This window comes from Merops nubicus, unplaced genomic scaffold (genome assembly GCF_000691845.1).
Source record: "Merops nubicus isolate BGI_N331 unplaced genomic scaffold, ASM69184v1 scaffold9904, whole genome shotgun sequence".
NCBI lineage: Eukaryota > Metazoa > Chordata > Aves > Coraciiformes > Meropidae > Merops > Merops nubicus.
In genome coordinates this window covers 55-25,726 of record NW_008603586.1, presented here as the reverse complement: position 1 = coordinate 25,726, position 25,672 = coordinate 55, and the positions used below count along the sequence as shown (strand labels likewise).

At 37.1% G+C, this 25,672-nt stretch overlaps 1 protein-coding gene across 1 annotated transcript in view; it reads right to left on the bottom strand.

The window, feature by feature from the left end:
* Positions 1 to 25,446, bottom strand: part of HTT (huntingtin) — a gene marked incomplete at its 5' end in the record, with an annotated part of 48,947 nt that extends 23,501 nt beyond the window's left edge. The window contains 23 exons of the mRNA XM_008938717.1: positions 816 to 995; positions 2,219 to 2,360; positions 3,386 to 3,593; positions 6,227 to 6,369; positions 8,077 to 8,312; positions 8,824 to 8,946; positions 10,206 to 10,322; positions 12,330 to 12,466; positions 13,070 to 13,218; positions 13,969 to 14,024; positions 15,189 to 15,350; positions 15,485 to 15,563; positions 16,116 to 16,339; positions 16,970 to 17,047; positions 17,631 to 17,741; positions 18,399 to 18,526; positions 19,101 to 19,224; positions 20,516 to 20,718; positions 21,129 to 21,280; positions 22,280 to 22,356; positions 22,565 to 22,685; positions 23,718 to 23,864; positions 25,346 to 25,446. Coding sequence (XP_008936965.1) covers positions 816 to 995; positions 2,219 to 2,360; positions 3,386 to 3,593; positions 6,227 to 6,369; positions 8,077 to 8,312; positions 8,824 to 8,946; positions 10,206 to 10,322; positions 12,330 to 12,466; positions 13,070 to 13,218; positions 13,969 to 14,024; positions 15,189 to 15,350; positions 15,485 to 15,563; positions 16,116 to 16,339; positions 16,970 to 17,047; positions 17,631 to 17,741; positions 18,399 to 18,526; positions 19,101 to 19,224; positions 20,516 to 20,718; positions 21,129 to 21,280; positions 22,280 to 22,356; positions 22,565 to 22,685; positions 23,718 to 23,864; positions 25,346 to 25,446 — 3,198 coding nt within the window. The remainder of the gene's footprint in view (positions 1 to 815; positions 996 to 2,218; positions 2,361 to 3,385; positions 3,594 to 6,226; positions 6,370 to 8,076; positions 8,313 to 8,823; positions 8,947 to 10,205; positions 10,323 to 12,329; positions 12,467 to 13,069; positions 13,219 to 13,968; positions 14,025 to 15,188; positions 15,351 to 15,484; positions 15,564 to 16,115; positions 16,340 to 16,969; positions 17,048 to 17,630; positions 17,742 to 18,398; positions 18,527 to 19,100; positions 19,225 to 20,515; positions 20,719 to 21,128; positions 21,281 to 22,279; positions 22,357 to 22,564; positions 22,686 to 23,717; positions 23,865 to 25,345) is intronic.
* Between the last annotated feature and the right edge of the window lie 226 nt (positions 25,447 to 25,672).

The window sequence follows — 25,672 nt, the reverse complement described above, 5'->3', positions numbered from 1 at the left end:
TCTTCCATTCAAACACATTTATTTCAGTTCATTCTACTGTTTCTCAGACACTAAAGCTCAGATCCAACTCACACAACTTTAAGGTGTTTTACTCGCATGCCTAAAGCACTATTGCAGTTGCACTAGATTTTTACCAGGCTACTCAGCAGCATCTGCAGTAACTACTGCAGTAACATCTCCCACCACTAGCTCTAGATGAAGCCCAGCAAAGGGCATTTCCCACCTAGTGAGTTTCAAAGATTCAGAGGGATGGCATACAACCCCATATCCCTATAATACATCATCCACTGCTTTTAATTGGAAAATTAAAGCAATCAGAAATCATACACTACATTTCTGAAGCAGTATTCCCCTCACCAAGAGGCTACAACTTGTAGGGCAGATCAGTGAGGAAGGCGTCAGCCTGCAAATAATTTTCATGTTGTTAGGTTCTTTGAGGATGGACTAGTTCCTATTCCTGCCTGTGTAGTCAGCAGGTCTGTTATGTTACCAAGGTACTGAAATCAGAGACAGAAGCTACAGCTTTAATTCTACCCTGCAGATATTTGTTATCCACAGGTAAATACCCATGAAGGAAGAAAAGCAGCTCAACCAACTCTACTTGAATTCATAGATTTGATGGATTGGAACACATCTGACACTGAAGTTGCTAATATATAAGGTTCGGTGTTGGAATTTTTAAAGCAGTGATATTAAAAATAAAATTTGACTTGATAAATGACCCAGAAATGTCAGAATTTGAATACTTATCAGTTACACTTATGCTGAAATAAGTGACTTTAGTCTTTAAAACAAAAAAGTGAAGTTAAACTTACAGCTGCAAGGTTCTCACACCGTGATTGAATGGCCTGGATGAAAAGACCACTGGCTGCTGAATTCCTGTGAACAGCACTAATAAAGTCTTGTACTGGAGGTTCATGAGACAGATTAATCAAATCTTGAACATGATTCACAATAAGCCAGGTCAAGTGTTCTGAATCATGTAAGTTTTGACACTAAAGGAGGAAAAAAAAATAAATACAATTTGATTCCAGTAATACTCATGTTAAGCATTTAATTACTAAAAACTTGACCTGACAACATTAAGTTTTTCATATATAATTCTGGTAGTTATTTTAAAGTAAGTCATAAAATATAAAACACTTTATTATCATCATCATTTTACATGACAAATTTTCCAAATGCTTTTGATCTTGCTGTAGAATAAGATTTATAAAGAATTTGTAAATCCTTTGTTTGTTCTCTAAAATCCAGGTTAGAAAGTCAATTGAGAAGGTGGATTCCAAAATACTGCTTTTAATAAAGTGTTGTTTGAGATAAACATGCAAACACAGTCTTGTAAAATTTTCTTTAGGTTTCTTTTTAAAGATTTCTTACTATGGGCCTTAAAGATAATATGAAGAATTTCTTGAAAGACAATCCAGACAGATCTGTCAATAATTCATTTTAAACACTCGGAGGCCACCTATACATCAACAAGCAGTGCAACGCAACACGTAAACATCTGTAGAGCTAACAAGGTGGATCCTGAGAGGCTGACACTCCCCAGTACAGAGGTTTGGAATGTGACTATCTCTGAACTGACTGGTGAGTGAACATCCATTAGTACTTGAGGTGCTTCTTAAACATAATTTCTGGTTTAGTTCAATCTGAAAGCAATGTCGTTTGCTTGCCTCAAAACTGCTCTGCAATGCAAACCAAAGTGCAACACTAGATATTATGGGAAGATAGCTCACTGGGAACTTTAAAGTCAAAAGTACAAGTATCAAGGCAGCAAGAGGCCAAAGCCACAGAAACCACTCTGATTAGACAGCCAAAAGTGTAGTTAAATATTAACGTAAAGCCTCTCCTCTTAAGGTGTAGAGACAGAAGTTTGTCGTCTCCCAGGCACTGTGCACTGCTGCTTGATGTTGGGAAGTCTAACACTAGTGTGCTCCCAGCACCTTACAAGTAAGGGATATTATACAGAGCACATAATTCTGTTAAGCTACCAAGTACCCTTCGCAACCAAGGGAATTCTCCATTCAAAATAGGACCTCTTTTTTTTTTTTTTTCCTCTAAGCTTACAGAAGCATCACCTGAGAACAAATGACTAGTTTCACAAGTCTTAATTTTTCACTTGTGAACGAGACAGATTCTAAAGCACATGTGTAATAAAAAGTCAGCATGATAACCTAACTCAAAACTATGGTTCTAGAATTCACAATTCCAAACTTACAACATAGTCACAAAAAAGAATGAGAGCTCCTCTTCTTACTATCTCTCGATTGCACATGCCACGTTTAGATTCTGAATCTGATTCATCACTGTCTCCAGAAATCTGAGGGCTAAGCAATTTAGTAGTAGAAAGACTGTGTCTCCTGCAAGAAGCACATTATATTTTGTTACCATTTTATTAATAGGCCTACTGAAACATTAAGAATCAAATTGCTTGGAGTATCCTACTAACATCTTTAATGTAATATTTATTGTCCCACAAACTTCAAACATATTGCTTTAGACACTTTACATCAGCTCTTTACTTTCTAGCCATTGTAATGTCACAAGGATGTTTTTTCACATCATGAGGTTGAACTGAGGCAAGAATCTCACATTTGAGCAAGGACCGATCCACTCATGTTGTAAAGCAAGATTACTCTTCTCTAACGTTCACAGGCATGAGAAATGTCTCAGATGAGCTGTTAATTTCACTCTACACTTAGCACAGAGGGATACCCACAAAGGAGGTATCTTCCTAACCCCCAGGGGGTGAATCATTCCAGAGTCTGACAGGTTGGATGAACCAACTTCAGACAAAGACAACACCCATCTTAGACCAAATGTCTGGATTTTGGACAAGTAATGTTAAGTGAGGCTACTGTGATGCTTGATGCTAATGCAACAACATAGTGCTGATACTATGTTTTGGTAGCATTTAGAAATTCAGTAGCCCCACTGAGAACAGAGACTAGAACTGCAACCATAGTTGCAGTTATAGTTACACTGATCAGATTATATTTCACCTTCTAGCAAATAACATTGTTTTGTTTATGAAAGTACAAAGTCTCTATAGAAACACAAAATAGTGAATATTTTGTCAGTATTTCAATAATTTTAATTGCAAGTAGTTTAAGAACCAAGATGTTTTCTTGCCTTAAAAGTAGAGATTACCTGGCAGTTCTTTTGAGGTACAACTGCATGCAGAACACATTTCCTTAGTTTACAAGACACTGATATTAGAATAGACAATATTTATACATGTGAAGTAAATGTAGAACTATGTCAGAAGCCAAATAGTACTACTCAATAGGCTGACAGGCTTAACAGAAAAACTAGATTTAAAAAAATACAATTTTAGCAAATATAACTATGAGACACACTACCAGGGATCAAAACCAAATCTTACTTTGGGGTTTGATGCACTTCTGACCACCAATTGTAGTTGGTATAATTGACAAGAAGCAGGATCTGACACCAGAGAAGAACTAGAGAAGGATGTGTGGGAATCATGGACTGAACAAGCTCACTCAAACTTTCAAGGGTATAGAAACTACCATCAGATCCATCTCCTGTAAAAAGTCTGGTAGCTGCAGCTGTGATTCTTCTGAACATTCCTGAAAACAATAAAAGCATGTTAGAGTAACTATGCTTTAATTTCAGTTCTGAAGTTTTGAAATTATCCGAGGTACCTTGGGAACACATCCTGTTCATAAGCCACTGCTGTGGAAAGGTATAACCTAAGTGGTTTTACAAATGTAAGACACGTCATGCAGTTTGTCCAAGAGTAGTTAGTGTATAAACCAGTAATGACCAGTTCCCACACTAAATACTGCTTTGGATAGATGAGACTTGTAACAAAACCTATCTTCTGAACTTTTTCTGTCATGCATCAAAATGTTTCTCTGACACATGAAAACCTTCACCAAATTAAAAATAGTAAATTATAAACCAGTATTTCATGCTAAGGAAGATAACTTACAAGTATCTTACTTCAGATGATGGCTACTCTTCTGATACTCTTCAAACCAGTTTATACAGTGTAAAAATTAAATGTTTTTAAGTGGAGAAAAGTCATGCCCTGCCTTACTGAACACTCAGCACAACAGCTGAATTTTGCTTTCTGACTTGCTGATTCTGTATTCATATTCCAAAACAAAGAGTGAGAAAACAAGGAAAATGAGCAAATTAACTTTTATAAAGGTACAGACATTGAGTTTCTATGAGAAAACAAGATAAGGGGAAAAAAGGTTTTTTCAGATACCAAGAGCTAGTCAGACTAACGGAGATGTGCGGTGTTGCTTGCTTGCTTTGCCAGATATCCATAAGAATGAAGCTGTAAATTCCACAGCCAGTTTTAGCTGCCCCCAGGTCTGATAAATACAGAAATAAAGAAAGGGAAAAATAATTTGGTCTTAAAACTCAGGTTCTACTTACTAGCAAACCAGTGCCATTACCATTCCAGCTTCCTGCATTTGCAGTAACTGCACCACCTAGTGACTTTCTACAGTCAAGAAAGCTGCTGCATGCTAATCTTTCCACTTGGTCTGACTTTTGTTTCTACTAACTTCAAAGTAGCACACTGAAAATGTTCATTTCTAATCAGGTAGCTTCCCATAGTTGAATATATAGGAGTCAGCAATGCTCATGTTTGAAAAAACTGTAATTGGTGAGAAGACAAAACATCCAAGAGGAATAGTGGTTAAAAATGACTAGTCTGCTCCCAGACACAAGTCACTACAAGCTGCACCCATCATCAGGAGAATATAACTTAAAAAGAAAAAAATTAGAGGTTTTAGCTGAACAAAAGAAAAGTATTACAAAACCAAGCACTTAGTTAACCCTAAGCCTAAACCTGAAAGAATAATGGTAGGACATGAAAATACAGCCCAGGTGTCTGAACAACTTTTGCTCTGTTACACCATGTAAGGTAACCACAAGACTACTAGTACTTCAGAGTTGATTTGTAGTCTTGTATTAAATTCATTTCTAGAGATCATGCAATACAAAGATCCTAGAGCTCTGCATGAGTGTTTTAATATCTAACTTTAATTTTCCATTAAAATTTCTACATAGATCCTGACAAGACTCAGTGCAGCTGAGCCAGAACGCTTCCATCATCATTTTATTTATTTTAAGCCCTCACCTATAATACTCATGTTAGCAAGAAGCAGCTAATAGCAACAAAAGGAACAGAACTAAGGTTTTTTTCCCTTCAGGAAAGGGCTTAAAAAAAAAAAAGTTTGTTGGGATACAGTGCAGTACAGAACCATGTTAAATGTCTGATAACAGTATTCTGTATGCAGTTTTTTTTCTTATCTACACCTGCTAAGTAGTAGAGTACTTTAACAGCTATTTTAGTGATGAGTCCACAGAATGCAGAGCTCCTTCTCCCATATCTGTAAGGAAGTCTGTGAAGAACCAGACTTGTGTCAAGGCCTTTTAAACCGCAGCCAGCTACTGTAAACCAAGGCTGGATTTCAGCTGCAGGCTGAAAATCAGAAGGCAAGGATAGACACAGTGAAGGCAGAATAAGAATAAAAGAGGGAAGACAGTACCACTATTCCAAAAATTAGACTAAGGAAACAGGATAAAAACTAAGGAATATTACCACAGGGCCAGAAATTCAATAAGACAATTCCCAAGCCTGAAGAAAGGAGCTCAAGATCAGCCAGCTAGAACAATACTACCTTTACTTCTTTGGGTTTGGTTGCATGTTTTTTTGGTGTGCTTTTTTTTGGTTTTTGTTTGTTTGTTTGTTTTTGGTTTTTTTTGGTGGGGTTTGGTGGTTTTGGTTTTGTTTGTTTTTCCTCTGTTTGGGGTGGGGGTGTTTGTATGTTTGTGTGTATTAATCATTACAAGGAACAGGAACCTTGTCATGAGTCTGAACCAGTGGTCTGTAACTCAGTATTTTAAGCTTGGACATACCTACCAACCTCCAAATTGAGAAAAAACCATGAGAAATACAGCCACAAATTTTAATGCTTGGCAGTTTCGAACTGAAAGATTTTAGACAGTTAAAAGCAAAGATGAAATGTTATTAGTTACAATTTGCTCCACACAGACAGGAGAAATGTGAAAAATGTGTATGCACGAGCACAAAGTTTGGGAGGTTCTTTATGAGGAGAATAAAATATCTTCAGCACCTATATATTCCTCTTCAGTAGTTCAATGCATTCAACTGTCTCAGAACTGAAAACCCCCCCATGCCATGGCATGTTACAACACAAGGTAATGTTTAAAGTATTACCTGATTTGAAGATATGTATTAAACACATAAGCAGTGTGCCCAGCTCCTGGCAGTAGAAAGTATGCTGCTGCTCATTCATGTCCACTTTCAATTGTTTGGTAACAATATCTTCCAGCAGAATGCCAACCAATTGTAATAAGAACCTTGAAAAAAACATGTACACAGTCAACAGAAAAATTATTAATGCAACACCTTTCAGAACATGATGACGTTTGTCCATGAAACTCAGTAATTTTGAAAAATAAAATATGAAGCCCTTTCCCATTCATCATAAACAATGTGTTAAATTAAATACTACAGAACATATCAACCTAGAACAAGTAGGATGCTATAGATATGGAGAGATGATCACAAGCACAATAACTTATTACATCCAGGTTATCTACTCTTCAGCTAGTCATGACACCATGCATACACCAGCCCACCTCACACAGCAAACATTCAAAACACTATGGTGTCTTTATAGTCATTTTCAACAAGCTAAAACCACACCAAGACAGTCACTGCAGCTCAGCTGAGGAGGAGGAGGGGTAACTCAGGAAATCACAGTAATTCAGCCATTTACAGCCCCATCTACAATTTGGTTCTGTATCAAACCTTCACCCAGGTGAAAAAGAACAAACGAAGGTCAGAAGAAAACCTTACTCCTGGCCATAGTCATTCCTCAACTCACTCCTGTTGGACATAAGGTTGCAATAAAGGAATCTAGATGCCCCTTTTCCCTCTACCCATCACCCTCAGTGAGCTGAATGAAGAAACAGCATTTTATTTCTATCCAAAGTTCCATACTTGAATAAAAAGATATTTTTTTAGCAAATGGGTATTTCAACTGCTTTCCACTACATTAAACCGTAGTGCCTTAATGACAACCATTATCTTGGCATAGTAACATTGCAATCTCTCCACACTTCTGGTGCCTGAAGTATGTCACTGAGGACATCAGCATGGGAAGCTAACTAGACAAAGCTGGCTCTTTGAAAATAGGAAATAAGATCAGGTCTGAATCCATCTACATCTAAGTTCACAGAATTACACAGTGTTAGGGGTTAGAAGGGACCTCTCATCAATCATCAAGTCCAACCCCCCTGCCAGAGCAGGACCATCTAGTCTAGGGCAGGTCACACAGAAACACATCCAGAGGGGTCTCAAAAGTCTCCAAGGTAGGAGACTCCACAACCTCCCTGGGGAGCCTGTTCCAGTGCTCTGTAACCCTTACAGTAACGTTCTTCCTCACACAGAGGTGGAACTGCCTGTGCTCCAGTTTGTATCTGTTGTTCCTTGTCCTATTGCAGGGCACAAGTGAAAAGAGGTTGCTCCTTTCTTCTTCACACCCAGCCCTCATATTTATACACATTAATTAGATCCCCCCTAAGTCTTCTCTTCTCCAGACTAAACAGCCCCAGGTCTCTTGGCCTCTTCTCATAAGGCAGGCGTTCCAGTCTCCCAGTCATCCTCATAGCCTCCACTGGACTCTCTCAAGTAGATCTCTAGTACAGAACCTGTGCTTCTACTAAAGGGATCACTGATGTTTCAGTCCCCACACAGGCAGGAAGGAAAGGGTTAACCAGTTAAAATTTTTGGACCTGATTTTACTAGGCTCAGCATACATCCAGATCCTTCACCTAGATTAAAAAGAAAAATCAGAAAAGTCCAAAGTCCCTACCACAAACTGCTCATCCTCCTCCCTCTAGTGCCCATCTCATTATTCCTTCCTCCACACACACTCCTCCAGTATTAACTTAATAGACTTTATTCCTATCAGATACCAGTTCTATACGTGTGTATATAACATACAACATATTTGTGATTTCTCAGCAATCTTATTCTATGTTATTCAAAAGACAACATACCTGGAAAATGTCTCTTCAGGCAGGTATTTAGCCTGTTTACTCTCAGTGTGATCCTCTGGTGTGGATGCATTTTCTCCATGTCTCAGTTGGTTAATTGCTTGACAGGAAATCAAATATGGTGAGAAGGAAAGCTCTTGTATACGGGACAGAACAATGTCTTCTGTTGACTGAGAAATTAGAACTCTAAGGATAGCTAAAATCCCAGAAATCCATAGCTGGACTGTGCTCACTGATGCCTAACAAAAAAAGCAGAAGATTGGATGCTTTTAAGTTAAACTACACAACGTATGAAAGAAGTAAAAAAAAATAACATTTTTCATTAACTGTTGTATAAAATCAGACCCTTTTGAGAATGGAGCAAGCAGGAAATAACTTTTATACTCAGGGCTTCCAAAATGCTATTCTGGTGGTAACTGTCATGCTTACATTCACTCTGTTAAACTGTGACGTATAAAAATAGTACTAATGCCAACGTAAGAAAAATTTGGTTTGTCTACTAAACTGCATTCTAGAATTTGTTGCAGAAAATTAATTCCCTACATTCCTGATCCTCAAAACACAAAATGAAGGCAAGTTAAGAACATTCCTGTATAAAGTGCTCCCAGTTGGTAAATGGTATTTTAAACAACTCTTCCCTACAATCTGCAGCAGGTACTTTAACACCACATAGAAAATTAAGAAACAGAAACACATGCTTTGTTCGGCACAAAAGACCAGATTCTCTCTTCTCTGGAAACAATTGCTTACCATTGTTTTAGGAGTAACAAACATACTCCTTAAAAGCATGTCCACAGGACGAAGGGATGAAGGAGCCAAAATTTCAAACAAAGTATTCAGTACTCCCAGAGCATCATGAGAGTCTATATGCATCTGTAAAAGAAAAACATAAAACTTGTTTGTGAGTATCCACTAAAAGCAACTGCAACACAAAATTAGGATTTCTTGTTTTAAATATTTCTGTAATGACCTGTGTGTAATAAAACTTTGTCCTTTTGCAGTACAAAATTCAAAGCAACCAAAAGCTATGAAGGTGAAGTTCCATTGCAAGCCTTCCTACACAGGAGTTTTGAGAATATGGGCAATAACCTATTGGATGAAATTCAATATACATACCACATTTTATTAGGGAAAATATGCCATATTCAGACAATGAGACTAGAAAATTGACTTGTCATCAAATTTAAGATCTTTTCTCATCCCTGCACATTCTACCAGGCCTATTTATAGATAGCAATGCCTGTCATGAATGAACTTAAGCAGATAACTAGGACAAAAAATTTCCTAATAATCAGAAAAATGAACAGCTACAGTGGTAGTACACTGCAGCAAGATGGGCAGGACACTACTTGGAACAGTTTTTTAGAGAAATTATAAAAAAATTGAAAAAATAAATTTAAAAGTTGAAAAAATTAATTTTTTCAACTGCAAAAAGCAAAAGGACTGGACTCAAAATCTGGATGACCCCATCTTGCCTAAATAATTTAATAGTTGAGCATGTAGACAGATTCATAAAACCCAACAATTTCAGTTTGCCAGAATTTTAATTTTACTCAAAGCCTGTTGTCTGATCCACAATAACTGCCCACTCTCTCCAGGCATGAGGTCTCATGAGAGTGGAGTGCTGCCACCATGAAGTAAGTCACATTAATGGTATGATTTCACTAGTCCTACTTTATTTTCTTGAAGTGTTTCTGATTCCAGAAAAGGTGTATTGAAGACAAGTCCTCTGTCGCTTAGGGGGTAGCACTGTGAGGGGAGTGGTGGAATCTTTCTCCTAGAAGGAATCTTGCTTTCTTCCAAGATACAAAGGGTTTAGCTCTCCTTCCCCAGTGTGCAGTTCAGCAAGAGACATTTACACACTGGAGGGAGTCCAGCAGAATGTCACATAGATAGCTACAGGCAGAATGAGCTTCCTCTGGTAACAGCCCTGGGGATACTATACATCATGTATGTAAATATCACCTTCATCACTTCTGAAGAATTCGTTTACCTGTGAGTAATTTTTTTTTTTTTCAGATATAGCAACCAATTTTGAAGAAAATCTGTATTAATATAAAAAATACCCCAAACCATTATCAATACAAACAATTATTTTCTATGTTTATAGATTTTAAGATGCATATAATAACCTGTTGTTTTGCAAGCATTGGGAGAATAATGTCAGCTATTTGCCGGGACAATCTTTTCCACTTGTCTTCATTTTCTTTGTGACACTGTTGCAATACCAAGATGAACATTTCTAGCACCTGAGAAAAAGTCCAAAAGAATGCAAGTAAACACCCACACTAACAGGAAACATTTAAGTAATACCATAGCAGAAAAAAAAAATTTACTGTTTCATCTATCTGCCAAAAAACAAAAATAAAAAAAATCCACACAGGAAATCACACAACATTTTTTAAAACCCCATTTTCAGGTTAAAAGGTTGCTCTTAGGTATGACTTTAAAATATTTTTTTGGTTACTTTTACCAACTATGAAAAAAATGCTTTCTTGGTCCTTTGTAAATGGCATCTGTCAGAAGCCTTTTCAAACAACTGGAAACAGGACAGATTTAAATGATGCATCATATACTCAACAAAAAGGGAAGGAAGATAAATTCCCCAGATGTATACTCCATCCTTACTCTAGCTCAAATTAACTTTATATTTGGTCAAGAAAACGGAACAGACATTTTTATCAAGCTCATTCACCTGAGATATGTCACTGTCCTATGAAAGTTTATAGGAGAGCATACAATGGAGTACACCAACAGCAAGGATCACTTCTAGTGGCTGAGTATGTTACTGGTTTGTGGGTTATACAGACCACGCTTCAATGATACGCTAAAGACAACAAGCAGGAAAGTCAACATATGGACTGCAAAGCAAGACAAAAGAATCTGACTCAGAAAACCAGTTTGACAGGGCACTTGTAAAAGAAATTCCAGTAGCTGATTCAGAAATGCAGCCAATTAGAAAAAAGAGACAGAAAGATCACTGGATGACTTTCTTTCCAAAAAGCTTTCTCATGAGAAAGGAGGTAAGCATGATTCTGGGCTGAGTGACTTGAACTGTGGAGGTCCATAGATGGTAACTACAGTTGTGACAGAAAGAAGTTAAAGTGTGTATCTTTTGTAGCCTCCCAAATTACATGGACACCACTGCAGAACATCCCAGCCACCACCAGGGAACAACAGAACTGCTGAGGGCTCAGTTTCTATGGACTGCACCAGTAGGACAGGACAGAGTAAGAAGCAGAAATGGGATGGTGTGAGTAGAGCAGAGCATGGGTGGTCTGTAATAGGTTAAATGTGTCAGCAGGGGATCTGCTAGCAATTGCAGCACCTTATGTAACACAACGTTATTCACTATTTCACATCAGGTGTCTACAGAGTGTCATTTTAAATAGTTATATTAGTCATTTTATCATTATAAAACTACAAATTCAAAAGAAAATGTGGATACACAAAATTACCCCAATCTGAACATCTAGTTCTAACAAATTATTTTGACAAGATGTACTGACTTTTTTCCCCAACTATTATCTGAAAATATATTGCTTATATTAGCATGCACTAGAATTGCATTTTCACATGATGAAAAGCACAGTAAGTTTGTTAAGTACCTGAATAAGCAATAAGATTCCATGTTAATTATGTCACTTCTCTTAAAAATTACTGTTATGTTTTTCTTTTAAACAAAGTGTATTCAAGAAAGTCATTCTTATACTCCTACAAGGCATAAACATGTTTTCCAGACCCATGAGGTCTGTGGAAAAGTAGTGTTAACAAGTAACTACCAGTTTAATTACCTTATTCAAATTAATATCTCAAAGTGTTATTGAAGATATTGCTATTTTACAGCAATACTTACATTATCTTTATGCTGCATGCTTCTGACTTTTGTATTTACTACTTTTAATCCTGTCTTCTCTTCCTTTTTTACACCCATACTTTTATGTTTCTTGAATCCAAATTTATTACAACTCTTCTACTAACCTTCTATTTATTCAAATCTGCTATACAAATGATTGTAATCTTAACCGGAGTTTTTCAGTGCTTTGTTACCCAGGCTTGACTACAAAACCCCAGCAAAGTTACGTGATTTGAAATACTTATTATTTGCAGTGCAGAACCTTTCCTCTATCCCATCACACTAGATGTCCACCTACCCAAGTTTTTTACAGAAAAGCATTAATATTACCTCAAACATTTTTAGCACAGCAGTTACCCTTTTGTAGACCCTAAACAGGTACTTCTTGTCATCCTCTTACCTGATGGTACTGAATAAGCCTCAGCAGCATTGACACTACGACCTCCTTTTGCGTTTCCAACTCTTTTCCAGCATCAGCTTTATTTGTTCCTCTTAACACAAAGAGATCATGAACAATGGGCTGCAGAGCTGGTATTGCTGAAATGAGATTTGTTTTAGCATGAGACAAGTCACTCTTGAACTGCATTTTCTTGTTGTAACTTTGCTACTGAAAGTAAACTGTGCTTTTAGTTTACTAAAGGTTTTGCCCAACCCTAGAAAAACCCCAAAACAGAACAAGCCCCCAACTTACCATGACTAATGTCTATCTTTTTACTTCTATTAGAAAATTTTCTATTATGGATGGACCTGCTCATATTCATAGAGCTAAGTCAGATTTTTTTTTAAAGCATTCCTCAGCAGAAACACTGGAAAGCATGACAGATATGAAAGTGGAGGGAAAGGGAAGGGGACTATTAAAAGCAAAGCCTTTAAAGTACCATTGTGTTGTGAACTTTTTACCTAAAAGTATCAAATAAAAGCTTTGTTGCTATTACGTATGATGTAAAATATGGGGTAGCAGTGTTAGCAGGGTAAAATAAACATCCTAAATGAATTAAGTAAGAGTTATGTATTAAAAAAGTAAAATCTAGTGCCTTCCAGAACAATCAGTAGAATTACCATTACCTATAGCTTAGTATTCAATACTGTCTTTATTGCTGAACTATTACTAATATTAGTGTTAGTGCCTTTTTTAATTACCATGTGTAACAGCTTTCCTTCCACTGGCCATGATACCATCACACAGCTGAATGATTTTAGGAATTCCAATTATCTGTTTGGAATGATACCTCTCATACGACAGCAACACCAGGAAGAAAAAGATATTAGGAATAATTGCTTCAGACTCCCTGAAAACAAAAATAAAATTAAAAGTGTCACGTTTGAATTGCACAATGCTCTTCAGCAAAAATAATTTTTGCAGTAAGATTTTTTTCTAAAAGTGTTTTGCTTTCACACAATATTTACATAATTTTTGTGCCCTATTGTTGGTTTTTTTACCCTGTGTTGGTTTTTTTCCCCCCCAAAGGATTTCTTTCAAGCATTGACAACTATACAGTTACTAGTATTATAATGTACTAATGCACATGACACACAGAGGAGTATTTCTGTAAGAGAGCCACAGAGTGAAAAACCCACTTTTCTCTTCATACAAACTCAAGTGTGAGAAAACAGAAACAGCTGACAATAAAAATTCCATTGTGTTTCTTTTGAGCTACACAATGTACCAGGTAATGAGAATGCACACGGATTCGCAGTGAATCCCCAGCAGGAAGAACATAGCTCTCCCTTCAGGAACTGCATCCTAGCAATGAAGTGCTGATTCCCAAAAGCATGGCTTTGGGGGCAGTCCCAGAGCTTTTTTTATAATACCATACGGAGAAACAGAACAACACAGCTTAAGATGTTTTTTTCATGCTATTTCCTGACTTCTTCAGCCACATGGAAGATAAATCATCCAGAGAATACATCACATTGCCCAGAAGGCAAGTCTCCTTTTCTTATACAGCAGAAGTAACCAGCAAAACTAATCACTATATGCTACAGATTAGGACAGCTGCAAACCCGTACCCATCAAAGGATCTTTGCTCATTTCATACCTGAACTGTCCTACTTCAATGTATTCAAACTGCTTTAGCACAAATCCAATAAACACCTGAAGAAAGAACAAAGTGTACAACAGATACAGAGACATTAATTCCCATTTGAAATAATTTTGAGAGCATTATAGAAGTGTTTTGGAAGGAGAGAAAAGACAAGCACTGAAAAACATTTATACTTATAGTTAATTCCACGATGTTATGAAGTGTTCCCTCTGCAGATACAGAAGATATTGAGAATCTTTTTGATGCTAGAGCTTATTACCATTTGCATGAATTTACACTACACTTTACCTATAGTCTCCATATCCTTAAGTATAACTTTGTCTCATTCATGTTAACATACAGTATTTGAGGTGTTATAGTCAACAAGTTAGGGATCAAAAGTCTAGCTCTAAACCAAGATAAAATCCAAAGTACTCATTCACTGAAAAGATTTATGTGTGTGACCTTATATATTGCTACTCATACTAGCTTGTAAATCCCAAATTAGTGTAGTAAACAAAAAAACACAAAATAGAACTTGTTTCATTTACATTACAAATTTACTGCTTATATGGACAACTACACAGACTACTGTATTTGCCACTAGTTTGCCCCCACCATTAAAATCACAGAATCATAGAATGGCTTAGGTTGGAAGGGGCCCTAGAGATCATCTAATCCAACCTCACTGTCACGGGCAGGGACACCTCTCAACCAGACTAGGTTCCCCAAGGCCTCATCCAGCCTGGCCTTGAACATCTCCAGGGAGGGGGCATCCACAACCTCTCTGGGCAATCTATTTCAGAGTCTCACTGCCCTCGTACAGAACAAATTCCTAAGATCTAGTCTAAAATAAAACAATGGTTGTCAACTGTGATGTCAACTATGAGTCATACAGAAGTCCATACTCACTACAGAAAGAAAGTATTCGTATTTGTAAATTAAGTTTTATTTAACAACCCTGATTATATCATCCACATCATCTTATTGCTAAAGTGAATCTGGTGAACAGTTCTTAAAACAGTTGTTGCAGAGCTTAGTAGGTAATGTCTATCCAATAGAAAACCAGAAAACTGAAGGTCTGAGCAGGTGGGATGGGAGAGGGGAATTGAGTCTCACCCTCCTTTAAGTTTCTGTTTTCACCTACAGTACAATAAACTGATTGTTGCTGTAAATATTAAGGCTGCTAGCAAGATCCCCACATTACAAATTAGCACAACCAGTGCAGTACCAACCTGATCCGAGTCCAGAAGACAGTAGTTAACTCGTAGCTGAACCAGTTGAGCAAGCAAGTCTAGAACTTGTCTCTGCAGCTGTACGGACGTTGTTGTAGTATATTGTTTCAATGCTTTTATGACAAGGGGTTCAAATAAACGAATGTGATTGTGAATAGCATTCTGTAATAGAGAGATTTTAAAGTAATCTAACATCTGAACAGGTCTCTAATTCAAAACCAAATTACGTTTCAAGAGGAGGAAAGATGTTTTACATCTAAGGTACAGCTCCATCAGGAGCACGCAGATAAAAGTACCTTATCAGCACGATGTTTTGCTGCACTGGTAATACTAGTTTTCAGCTGTGTGGAAACTTTTTGTAGAACATCAAACCATCTGTCAAAAAACAAAAAACCCATGTAACATTAAAAAACAAAGGAACAAACTTTCTTTACACTCATATTATTTTACCAGTGGCAACTTTTATCTACTTGACTGCTTCAAGAATCTTAGTAAAATGGAAGAGCAAAATCAACCTACATGTACATCAGATCATAGATTTCTGGATAACAAGCATCTAGTAAAGCATTTCTGGTCTTTGCTCAGTCATCCTTCTGCCTTTCTTTTAAGACTACTATTTGCTATGATTAGCAAATTAATAAAATATTTTTTAATACAAGCATTTAAAACTATAGTGCTTTTAAATAAACCTTAACTCATATCCATTTTAATGATTTAACTTTGATTTGGAAAACACTTTAGTGATAATCAGAAGTGTTGTATCAGAGTCTCACTACCAAGACAAATTACGCTGCTTAAGTCTATAAAGAAATAAATAATACAAAATAAGTTCCACGCTACTTAGCTCCCATACAATACTTGCATTTATGAAAACCAAAAGCAGAATCTAGTTCAAACTAATGTTATATCATAAGGCAAGAAAGTTACCCTGAAGCATCATGTTCTTGCTCAGCCTGAACCATGTTCCTTAGACTAGCATCAGCAAGGGCCTGTGTAAAATGTGTGTATGGTGCCATGAAGCAATAATGATAGAGACCAGGTCTCAAATTGGAAGAACCTAAGCGTTGAGCTTTGCCTTGTGCTTTGTTGGGGTTTGAAGACAAGCCATCGTACTGAGAAGCCAGATTTGTCCCAAATAATGTTTTCAATAACTAGAGAAGAAAATTGGAAGGAAAAATGTTAACATTTCAGGAAAAAACACAACTTGCCACCTCCTCCTCCCAGGACTTACAGGAAAGGTCAAGTGCAAACTGTGGATTATATAGCCAAATGCAAGACAGAAAAAAAGCTGGAGAAAAGCAGCAATCCACACCTCACCGAAAAGATAGTTTCAGTTGCAAAACCAATCACATTTCCATGTGAGAACTCAAAATCGACCACTAAAGCTTGCCTCCCACCAAAATTAAGCTTTGATGACTTGAACGCAAACATTTAACTGGAAGCTTGCAAGAAATCCAGCAGTAAGGCAGTTGTCTGCTTTGCCGGTTTCTTCAGGTAGTTAACTAGCTACAAGAACACATTTGGGAAGGCAGAAAACAAACTTGTTTTCTCAGCATTAGCTAAGATAGTTCTTTAAATTGGAAGCAATTCAAGAAGCAACTCTATCATTTGGATAGTATCAAGTTTAAGAAGCAATCAAGAATACACGTTCTGTTTCCTCCATGCAGGCTACAGCTTCCTCACACTGCTTTTCTCCACAGAATGGTCACTCCTAGTACCCAGTTGATACCCGCAGGACATCAGGGTCAATCCTCCAGGAGCACACAAAGTTACCTACTTACCTGCTGTACACAAACTGTTGCCATTGTTGGTTCTCTGCTGAAACATGATTTTAGGTATCCCAAAATTTCTTCTACACACTAGAAAAGCAGAAAATAAGTGCACCTAATTGCTTCATTCTTCATTACATAAAGCATAACTACAAAAATTGGGCAAGAGCAGATTTTTTACTACGTGTAACTACACTAGTTTAAGGGAAATCACAGAAATATGTAAAGAAACAAAAATGCAAGATCTCTCCCCTAGTCTTAAAGTACCACAATGCCTAACACCTCAATTAATGAAAAAAAAAAAAATCCAGATACAGGAGAAAGTAGTATGCTTCCTTACATTTTGTACATTTAACACAAGCACATTTACACATGAATACAGCAAGAATGACTGAAGGCAAATGATTTTACTGGAAAGAAGAAATCTCCACATGAAACAGAAAAAATTACTCCAGTAATAGAGTACTCAAATAAGTAAATACAATAGCTCAGCAGCAATTTATCCCTGAAAATACGCTTTAGTACCCTACCAATACTACTGTGACAGCATTCTTCTAGGACTACTGTCTCTCTCAACACTATCAACTTCAAAATCAGTGATAGATGCTTTTTCCCAGCAAGGACCACAGATTCTGGACAGCTTAAATACAAAAGAAATGCACAAATCTTATACCTTTCCAATGTCTTGAAGAGTAGCAAGTTCCAAGATTTGAGACAGAACATCTAAGGCAGACCGTAAGAAACATCCAAACTTTTCATTACTGTTCTGGAGATCCAAAGTAACCTGGTCCCAAGAAGCAAAAAAACCCATTCATTTTCTGAACAAGTATTTGACAAGTAGATAAAAATTAGACAGAAGTGGACATTAACACAATCTCATCTTTTTGCCTAACAGCATAGTTCAATCAACACTACTGACAGCTTAGCCTCCCTTCTGAATTTCTGGAAAGGTAGGACTTCATTTTAACTAAGAAAGAGATCCTGAGCTTGAGGAAGTGAAAGCAAGTGGGAAGGCCTAGGATGTTGACAGTAACAGAGAAGGGATAATGTATTTCTCTGAAACAGGTTAGGTGCAGTAAGAACATCCCCCCTGAAGTGCAGAAATCAGACCACCAAGTCCCTAAGGAATGCATCTTCTATTACCTGAACTAATGAGCCAAAAGCTTACCCATCCTGGAATAAACTGGAGGGAGAACAGACATGGGGATCAACTTGGCATCGCCAAGCCAGCGAAGGCTCATTTGATACCAGCGCTGGTGACAGCAGGGAAACAAGCAATAGGGTGACAATGCCTATCAGGGTTTTTGGTTGGCTTTTGTTTTTAATCAGTGGTCATTGTGATTGTGTGTGTGGATAAACTATTTACACAGGCAAGCAAGAGACAAAGAGCACCATGTTTAAAGAAGCTAAGTGATCGCCCAACCACATTCCAATGCAGTACCTTGTAATTCGCATGGGTTGCTTTCAAGACATCGTATAACTTCAGATATGATGGAAGATGATAAAAGCTTCCTACTGAAGATGATTTATTTGTTGGAACAGGCCCAGTAGCGTCAGTTTGCCTAGTAGCTTGAAAGTATATAATAGATTAGCACAACAGTTTCTACAGCGCTCACGACATGTACTCAAAACAATTAATGAACTAGTATTCCAAGAAATGTTTATTACTGAAGTGCAAGTACACTTTACAATACAGAATTAACACCCATTTCCTCAGTTTCTTCATTCATTACTATGACAAGTTTTCAAGGTTGAGAATGTTTTTTTGAAGACCTACATAAGCTACTCCTGCCAGAAGTTGCAAAGCAACTTCCGTTCTTTTAAGTAAGAAGTAGCTTCTGCATATATTTTAATTTTAGTTATTAGCTGAACAGACTGAGAAAAACGGTGAGGAAAAGGATTTGGAAGTACCATGCTTCTGAAAAGTACTGTTAATTTTCATAAAAACTGAAACAGCAAAGAAGTCCCCACCCACAGCTGCCTTTCCTGCAATGCAGTATTGAGAAGAACTTCTGACAGTAGGTCGGCCAGCCTTTTGAACTAAAACTTCAGAAACTACATTACTCTGTTTTAATTCTCTCTGCTGCATCCATATGTAGGTGGGGTGGTAGGTGGGAGGGTTAACAGGAGTAAGTGTGCCTACCTGGATTCGTTTCACCACCCTTTTTAGGGCTCATGGGCACAGATGCCTGTTCAGACTCCCTCTCTTTCCCCTTCCTCCGAATTGGACTAAGAGAAGGTGGGTTTGTGAGAGAAGGTAATGCTGCCTAGAATTAAAAGAAGCCTTATTAATTTCGTATGCACAAGTAGCTTTTCTTTTCTACATAAATACAAGCATATTCATCTTTTGTTTAAACTTGCCTTTCTTTGACTGTCTGTTAAATTAGAATGTCTCAGCTCTCAGGTTCAGGACATGACTTTCCAGGGTGAAAAGGAAGATGTTTAACATACTCCAACTTCAGCATCAGCCAATGAGATGAACTTACAACTCAATGACTGAAGTTTCTTTTGATTCCAGACAAAGAGGTATCAAAAAATATTCTTACATTTTTAAAATACCAAGAAATTACTCATCCTAATAACATTGCCCTACAGTCACTAAATCAGTCTCAATATGTAAATGCCTTTAAAAACCAACAATCATAGAATAGAATCATAGAATATGTTGGGTTGGAAGGGACCCCCCAAAGGTCATCTAGCTCAATCCACCTGCAGTAAGCAGGGACATCTCCAAACTAGGTCAAGCTGCTCAGAGCCTCACCAAGCCTGACCTTGAATGTCTCCAGGGATGGGGCCTCCACCACCTCTCCAGGCAACCTATTCCAGTGGTCTGTTACCTCACAGTAAAGAACTTTTTCCTAATATCTAACCTAAATCTACCCTTTTCTAGCTTAAGGCCATTACCTCTTGTTCTATCACTACAAACCCTTGTGAATAGTCTCCCCCCTGCTTTCTTTTAGGCCCCTTTCAGGTGCTGGAAGGTCGCTATAAGGTCCCCCTGAAGCCTCCTCTTCTCCAGGCTGAACAACCCCACCCCTCAGCCTGTCTTCATAGGAAAGGTGCTCCAGCCCTCTCATTTTTGTGAGACTCAAACAAGTCAAATCAAAAGTTTAAAAGTACTTCATAAGAACTGCTTCAAAAGTCAAAATATTTTGCAGGATATTCAAAAGACAGAAGAGTTGGTTTTAGCCCCAGAAAGAGCTCAGTGCATTACAGTCAGCCAGCCAACCCAGAAGTCAACAAATGTTTGCCAGAGTATGCAATCCAATACACCATTTACCACATACACCTGTTATTGAATTAATGTTCCAAGTAAAGTCACCAGGAATAAAGGTTCAAACTTTAAGCCAATATTACCAACACTGCAAAACTAAAGAAAAACCTGTCATGTGGAATAACACCACATACTTCTCATGTTACTTGCTTTCCTACACATAGCAGAGTCCTATTATCAAGGTATTAAATAAATACCTCTCTCAACTCTAAAACAGTTGATACAGGCCTCAAAGAGGTCTGTATCACAATAGTATTTAAGTCACTTTTTTTAAAAAAACATACCTTTACTGCTGGGCCAGGAGCAACATCGTCCATTACATGTGCACAAATATTAATGACCTTTAACAGATGAGAAAAGAGCTGTTCTACAAAAGTAACAAGAGTTCGATCTGCCAGAGCTGGCCAGGGTTCCTCCTGCTTTGTAGCACCTTGGTTTATATCTTCTTCAGTGCTCCAGGGATTCTTTAAGCACTTGGGAGCACTTGCTGCAATAGGAATCACATTATTTGAATACAGACAAAAAATTGGAATCAAGTATCATAAACATTTACAGTCATATATAGTTATCTCTATATGAGCACAATTTCAAGCAGAAGAGAGACCCTGTATTTTCAAAACCAGCAGTAGGTGCACAGTTCTAAACAGAAGAATATTAATTCTCTGTACCCAGCCTGTGCTACGCATACTGCACAGGCCCTTTGGCAACTAGAGGATATTTGCAACTTGAAGGCAGCATCTTTTCAAACCTCCTGGGTGCAAGAAGTTCCTTCTTTATTTCCTCTACTTAATCTTGCAAGTATTTTGTTGCATACAATCAGAATAGGGTGAGATACAGGCCTTGTAATGGTAAAATCATCAGGAAAATCCACTTTTTGTTGCTGCTGTTCTGCCTTACCTGCAAGCAGGTTTCCAGTCAAAATCAGAGCATCCTGATGTGCAGAGAGGTCCAGTGGGAACCATGCTGATGAAAGGAGAGACAGCACCAGGCCAGCCATTCCAATGGTGCAGCCCGACTGCGCTTCATCTGAAGGGCTTGGCTGGGCAACACTGAAAGTTTAATTTTGGAATGTCGGGACTTTTCACCTCCTTTTGGTAAGTTTAAAGTCTTAAGAGAACTAATAGTCTCAGACTGCTAATCTAAAAAAATGACTGTTACACTATATCAATGCTACAGGAATACACAAGTGGGACTTAAGAAAAATAATTTGCAGCAGAGGTCTGATAATGGTTTGTCTTCCTGAAAAGTTGTTACTGGCTTTTTTCATTAGTTTTTTTTTTTTTTAATTCACAAGTATCAAAGCTGTTAGTGACATCTACTGATAAACTGAAGAACTAAGTAATTGCTAACTAGTATGGTCCTGAACTATCTCCAGTTACAAGTCTTGCATGTACACAAGGTAGGGATGGGAGACAAGCTTAGTATTGCACTAACAAAATAGCCTAATAAAGTGACAAGAATTTAATTAAACAAAATTTATCCATTAAAACCTCTAGATTTATGAGTGGACTATAGCCAAAACACTAACTTGCTGCTGTATTCTCTATTTTCCTTTACAACAATTTTAAAAGTCAGGTTTTTTCAACATAACTCAAGTTTCAAAAAGAGTGGACAGAGATCACCAAAGATCTTTGTCAGAATACTATGTGAATCACACACATTTCAAAGCTATAAGACCTGCACAATGATATTTTCAGGAATCAGGAAAAGAATTTATGTAACCTCTAAATGAGATTCCTTCAGGGTATCTTTCTAATAAAAAAAAAAAGTCTTCTAGTGTAGTCACTCTGGTCTAATACAACCAGAGCAATTTTAGAAAACAAAATGTATAGAAGTATAAAATATACAAGGGTAGCTACTATTTTGAACAAGTTACACAGGTAATTAGTGTGCTTTCCTTTATGTTAAAAATAAGTCTTTTCACATGCAAGTGTTGTTTACATACAGATAGAAACTCATTAATATATGTATTATGTATTAATGTATATATGTACGAACATATGCTGTTTTACCTTTTAGAAGCTTGAATAACAGAAGAAGGAACATACCCACAGTGCCATCCCATGCTCCAGATGCACACTGGAAACGTTGTGGAGAGAAGACACAAAGCTTCACAGCAGCCAAACTGAAAAAGTTGACACGAAGAACTGAATCAGGTTCGTCATTGGAAGAGTGAGCAACAAGTATTTCACCAGTGACAATCACATTACTATTGCCATTGCTGCAGTACCAAAGCTGCAGATACGAACTGAGCCACAAGATAATTTAAAAAAAAAAAAAATCAAGCAAGCAAAAAAGAGAAATGAGCTTCTATAGCAACTAACAAAACTCACTGTAAGTGCTCTTGTAGTGGATATTGTCAATGCATGGGAAATTGCTGCAATAACCCTTGAGAGATTGTTTTCCATAGTGACGTCTGTTGGACTCTGCAGCATATTGTAACCTCTGTATGTTCTGGAATAAAACAAAAACATGTGCTTAAAAAACAAAGACCTCAAACATTAATATGGTTTAAAATACTACTAATTTTATAGACTACTTATAAAAACTATCTGAGAACTCTAAATACCACCTTAATACATTTTAATATTTATGCTTCTGTATTAGCAAATGCAATCTAGTCTATAAATTCCTTTGTTAGCATACAAACAGTAGGCCAACTCTCAATACCTAGCTATATGCTCTAGAAATCACCAATTTAACATTAGTGTTTGCTTTTGCTCAAATCCATCTAACATTTCTGAATGTTCACAAACTTTGGATTATCGCTGTAGCAAAATAAACATCTTGTATCTGGAATAAATGTCCATAAAGTTCTATTGTTTCCATACTACAGTATGGATTTGCATACCGTAGTATGGAAGCATTGAGTGACACAATAAAGACAACACATAGAAATGGTACATGATCAAGAAATTGTATGACAAATGGACAGAAGCAAAGAGCTGCCATACATATGCACAAGTCATGCTGCCTATCAGAAAAGATATCTAAACAGAAGAGTTTAGAAAAGTATAATTGGCAGCAAAAACACCAACAAGATCATACTACCAAAATTAGAATTTCTTTTTGAATTATACAGGCAGTATAGACTTCTGCAACCACAATTACTAAACAGATGAAGAGATGAAGAGTTATAAATGCTAATCAACATACCAAAAGATCAATAATGTAAATACATGATGAGCTTGGATTTGCACTTGTGCAATTTAATGGACAAATTGAGTGGCATCAGGATAAAGAGGTGGTAAGTTTTATTACAGAAAAACTACTCCCTATGGTCAATGCATGAGCATTTAACTAGTAACACACATCAGTATATTCTTGGAACTCAAGTTTATTTCTATGGAGTCTAGAAGTGACAGATGCTCTTATGGATTGGAAAAAATGCATAAGCACCTGGACTTGTAGGACTTAACTATTATTCACAATATTACAAATTGAAATTTGGGTCCATGTTCCTCCTAAAGTAAGGCAACAACATACCTGGTGATAGTGCTCACAGCAAAGTGAGATGGGGGCTGTGTTTCATGCATTAGTAGTTTCAGGTAGACACTGCTTTGGTCTCTTGCTACTGCCACAACTGGATCAGCCTGTCCTTGGTCACAGTTATAAAACAGCTTTGGAACAAGCCTTAATTGTCAACAAGGAAAAAGCATTATTCAGAAATTATTACAATTTACAGTGCATTTATAATACTTCTACTAGAGTTTGGAAAGCTGCATACACTAATTACACATAAAATTGCAAATAAAACCTGTTACTAGAACTCACACTGTTAAGTAGTCCATCTTCATATAACTGCTTTTCATTATAATGAAGGAGCCCAAATGAGAAAGGAGGTGCTCTACACACGTGGGGGTTTAAACAAAAACAAGGTTTCTAGAGATACCTACCTATACACTACAATGAGAACTTTAGTAGCATGTATTTCCCAGTATTGCCCTATCTCCCCAGGAATTTTCCCCATGGATATCTGTGTTAACTAAAAACTAATTTCTACCTCAAGAGGACTATTTTTCACCATCTGATTTTCATGCAGCAAAACCTAAACACACAGTAAGCTCCAGTCTTCTTTAACAACATTTTAACTCAGACAATAGTGAAAAACCACAGTACACATTTTCTGTAATTTCACTGACAGTACTTCCAAGGAATGCCCATAGTTGGTGATTCAAGAGGCTTCTGCAGGCTTGCAGCAACTTTCTTGGGCAGTTAAGCCTTTTCTAACCTTAACACATATGCTGCCTCTAAGTGAACACAAAGATACAGAAACCTCCCAATTTGTTACCACTGGGTTATCAAAGTAAATCCAGTTCAAAGTCAAGTCCCCAGTAAAAATCAATAAATATTAACTATTATGCAACAGTTAAAAGATTTGTCTGCTGAGCTGTTTCTGCAATACAAGTGCTTTTCAGTGGCAGAGTTTAAGGTTTCATTATCCCTTGTTACTAGGAATGGACAGCAATTAATAGTCTGAAAAAACTACGAGACTCCTCTGACAAGAAAATACTCCAGGAACTAAGTTTTAAGCTTGAGGAAGTCATGAGCATCTTATACTGAAGCCCCTGAATTCTAGTAAATAAACTATCAATTAATCCTTACTGTTTGGTGCTTTTATCTGGACAGCAACTGTAACTGTAGTAGGTTGCAGCAAAAAGGTGCTTTTTCAACAAGATTAGCTACTCCACTATAATCAGGCTCCAGGAAATTTTAAATATATGTGACTTCTAGCTATGTGGAAACCACATTATTTGAGGGTTAGGACAATTCATTAGAACTGCAACATTTTAAAGTCCATCAGCTACTGTCAGGATACTGAACAAACCACTTCAGCATGCAGAAAACCTGAAGTTAAAATTCCTGAAGTTGAAATTCAAAGTGACCTCAGAACGTAATAGAGTTAAGTTTAATTGCAATGCTGATAAAAAAACAAAGCACAATTGCCTGATGATTTGGAATGATACATGTCCAGCTACTGTAAAGCTACATTTGTCTCCCATCCCTCATCTAAAGAAAAATATAAAAACCCACTAAGGAGTTAGAGGTACACAGAAACATGCAAATATCTTTTTGAACTCCTTTTTTAAAAAAAAAATACACCCCATAAATACCTCATTAATGAAGCTGCAGCTACATGTCTCACTCTTGGATCTTCATCTCCAAGCAGACCTATTACAACATTATTAAGCACTCTCTCCTGAAGTTTTAGTAGCTAGAAAATAACACAGTAAAGGTCACTGAACATTTTCATAATTTCACCAGATTTCATGACAGATGAAATCTCACTTGTTACTTATCTTTTAACAATGTAAGATAATCTTTAGTTTACTGTTGTCAAATAAACTAATTAAATATATAAAAGTTGACAATTTTTGAGGTTCAAAAAAACCTCAAAAACCACACAGAGAAGATTAGTATTTGAATCTCAATGCTAAACT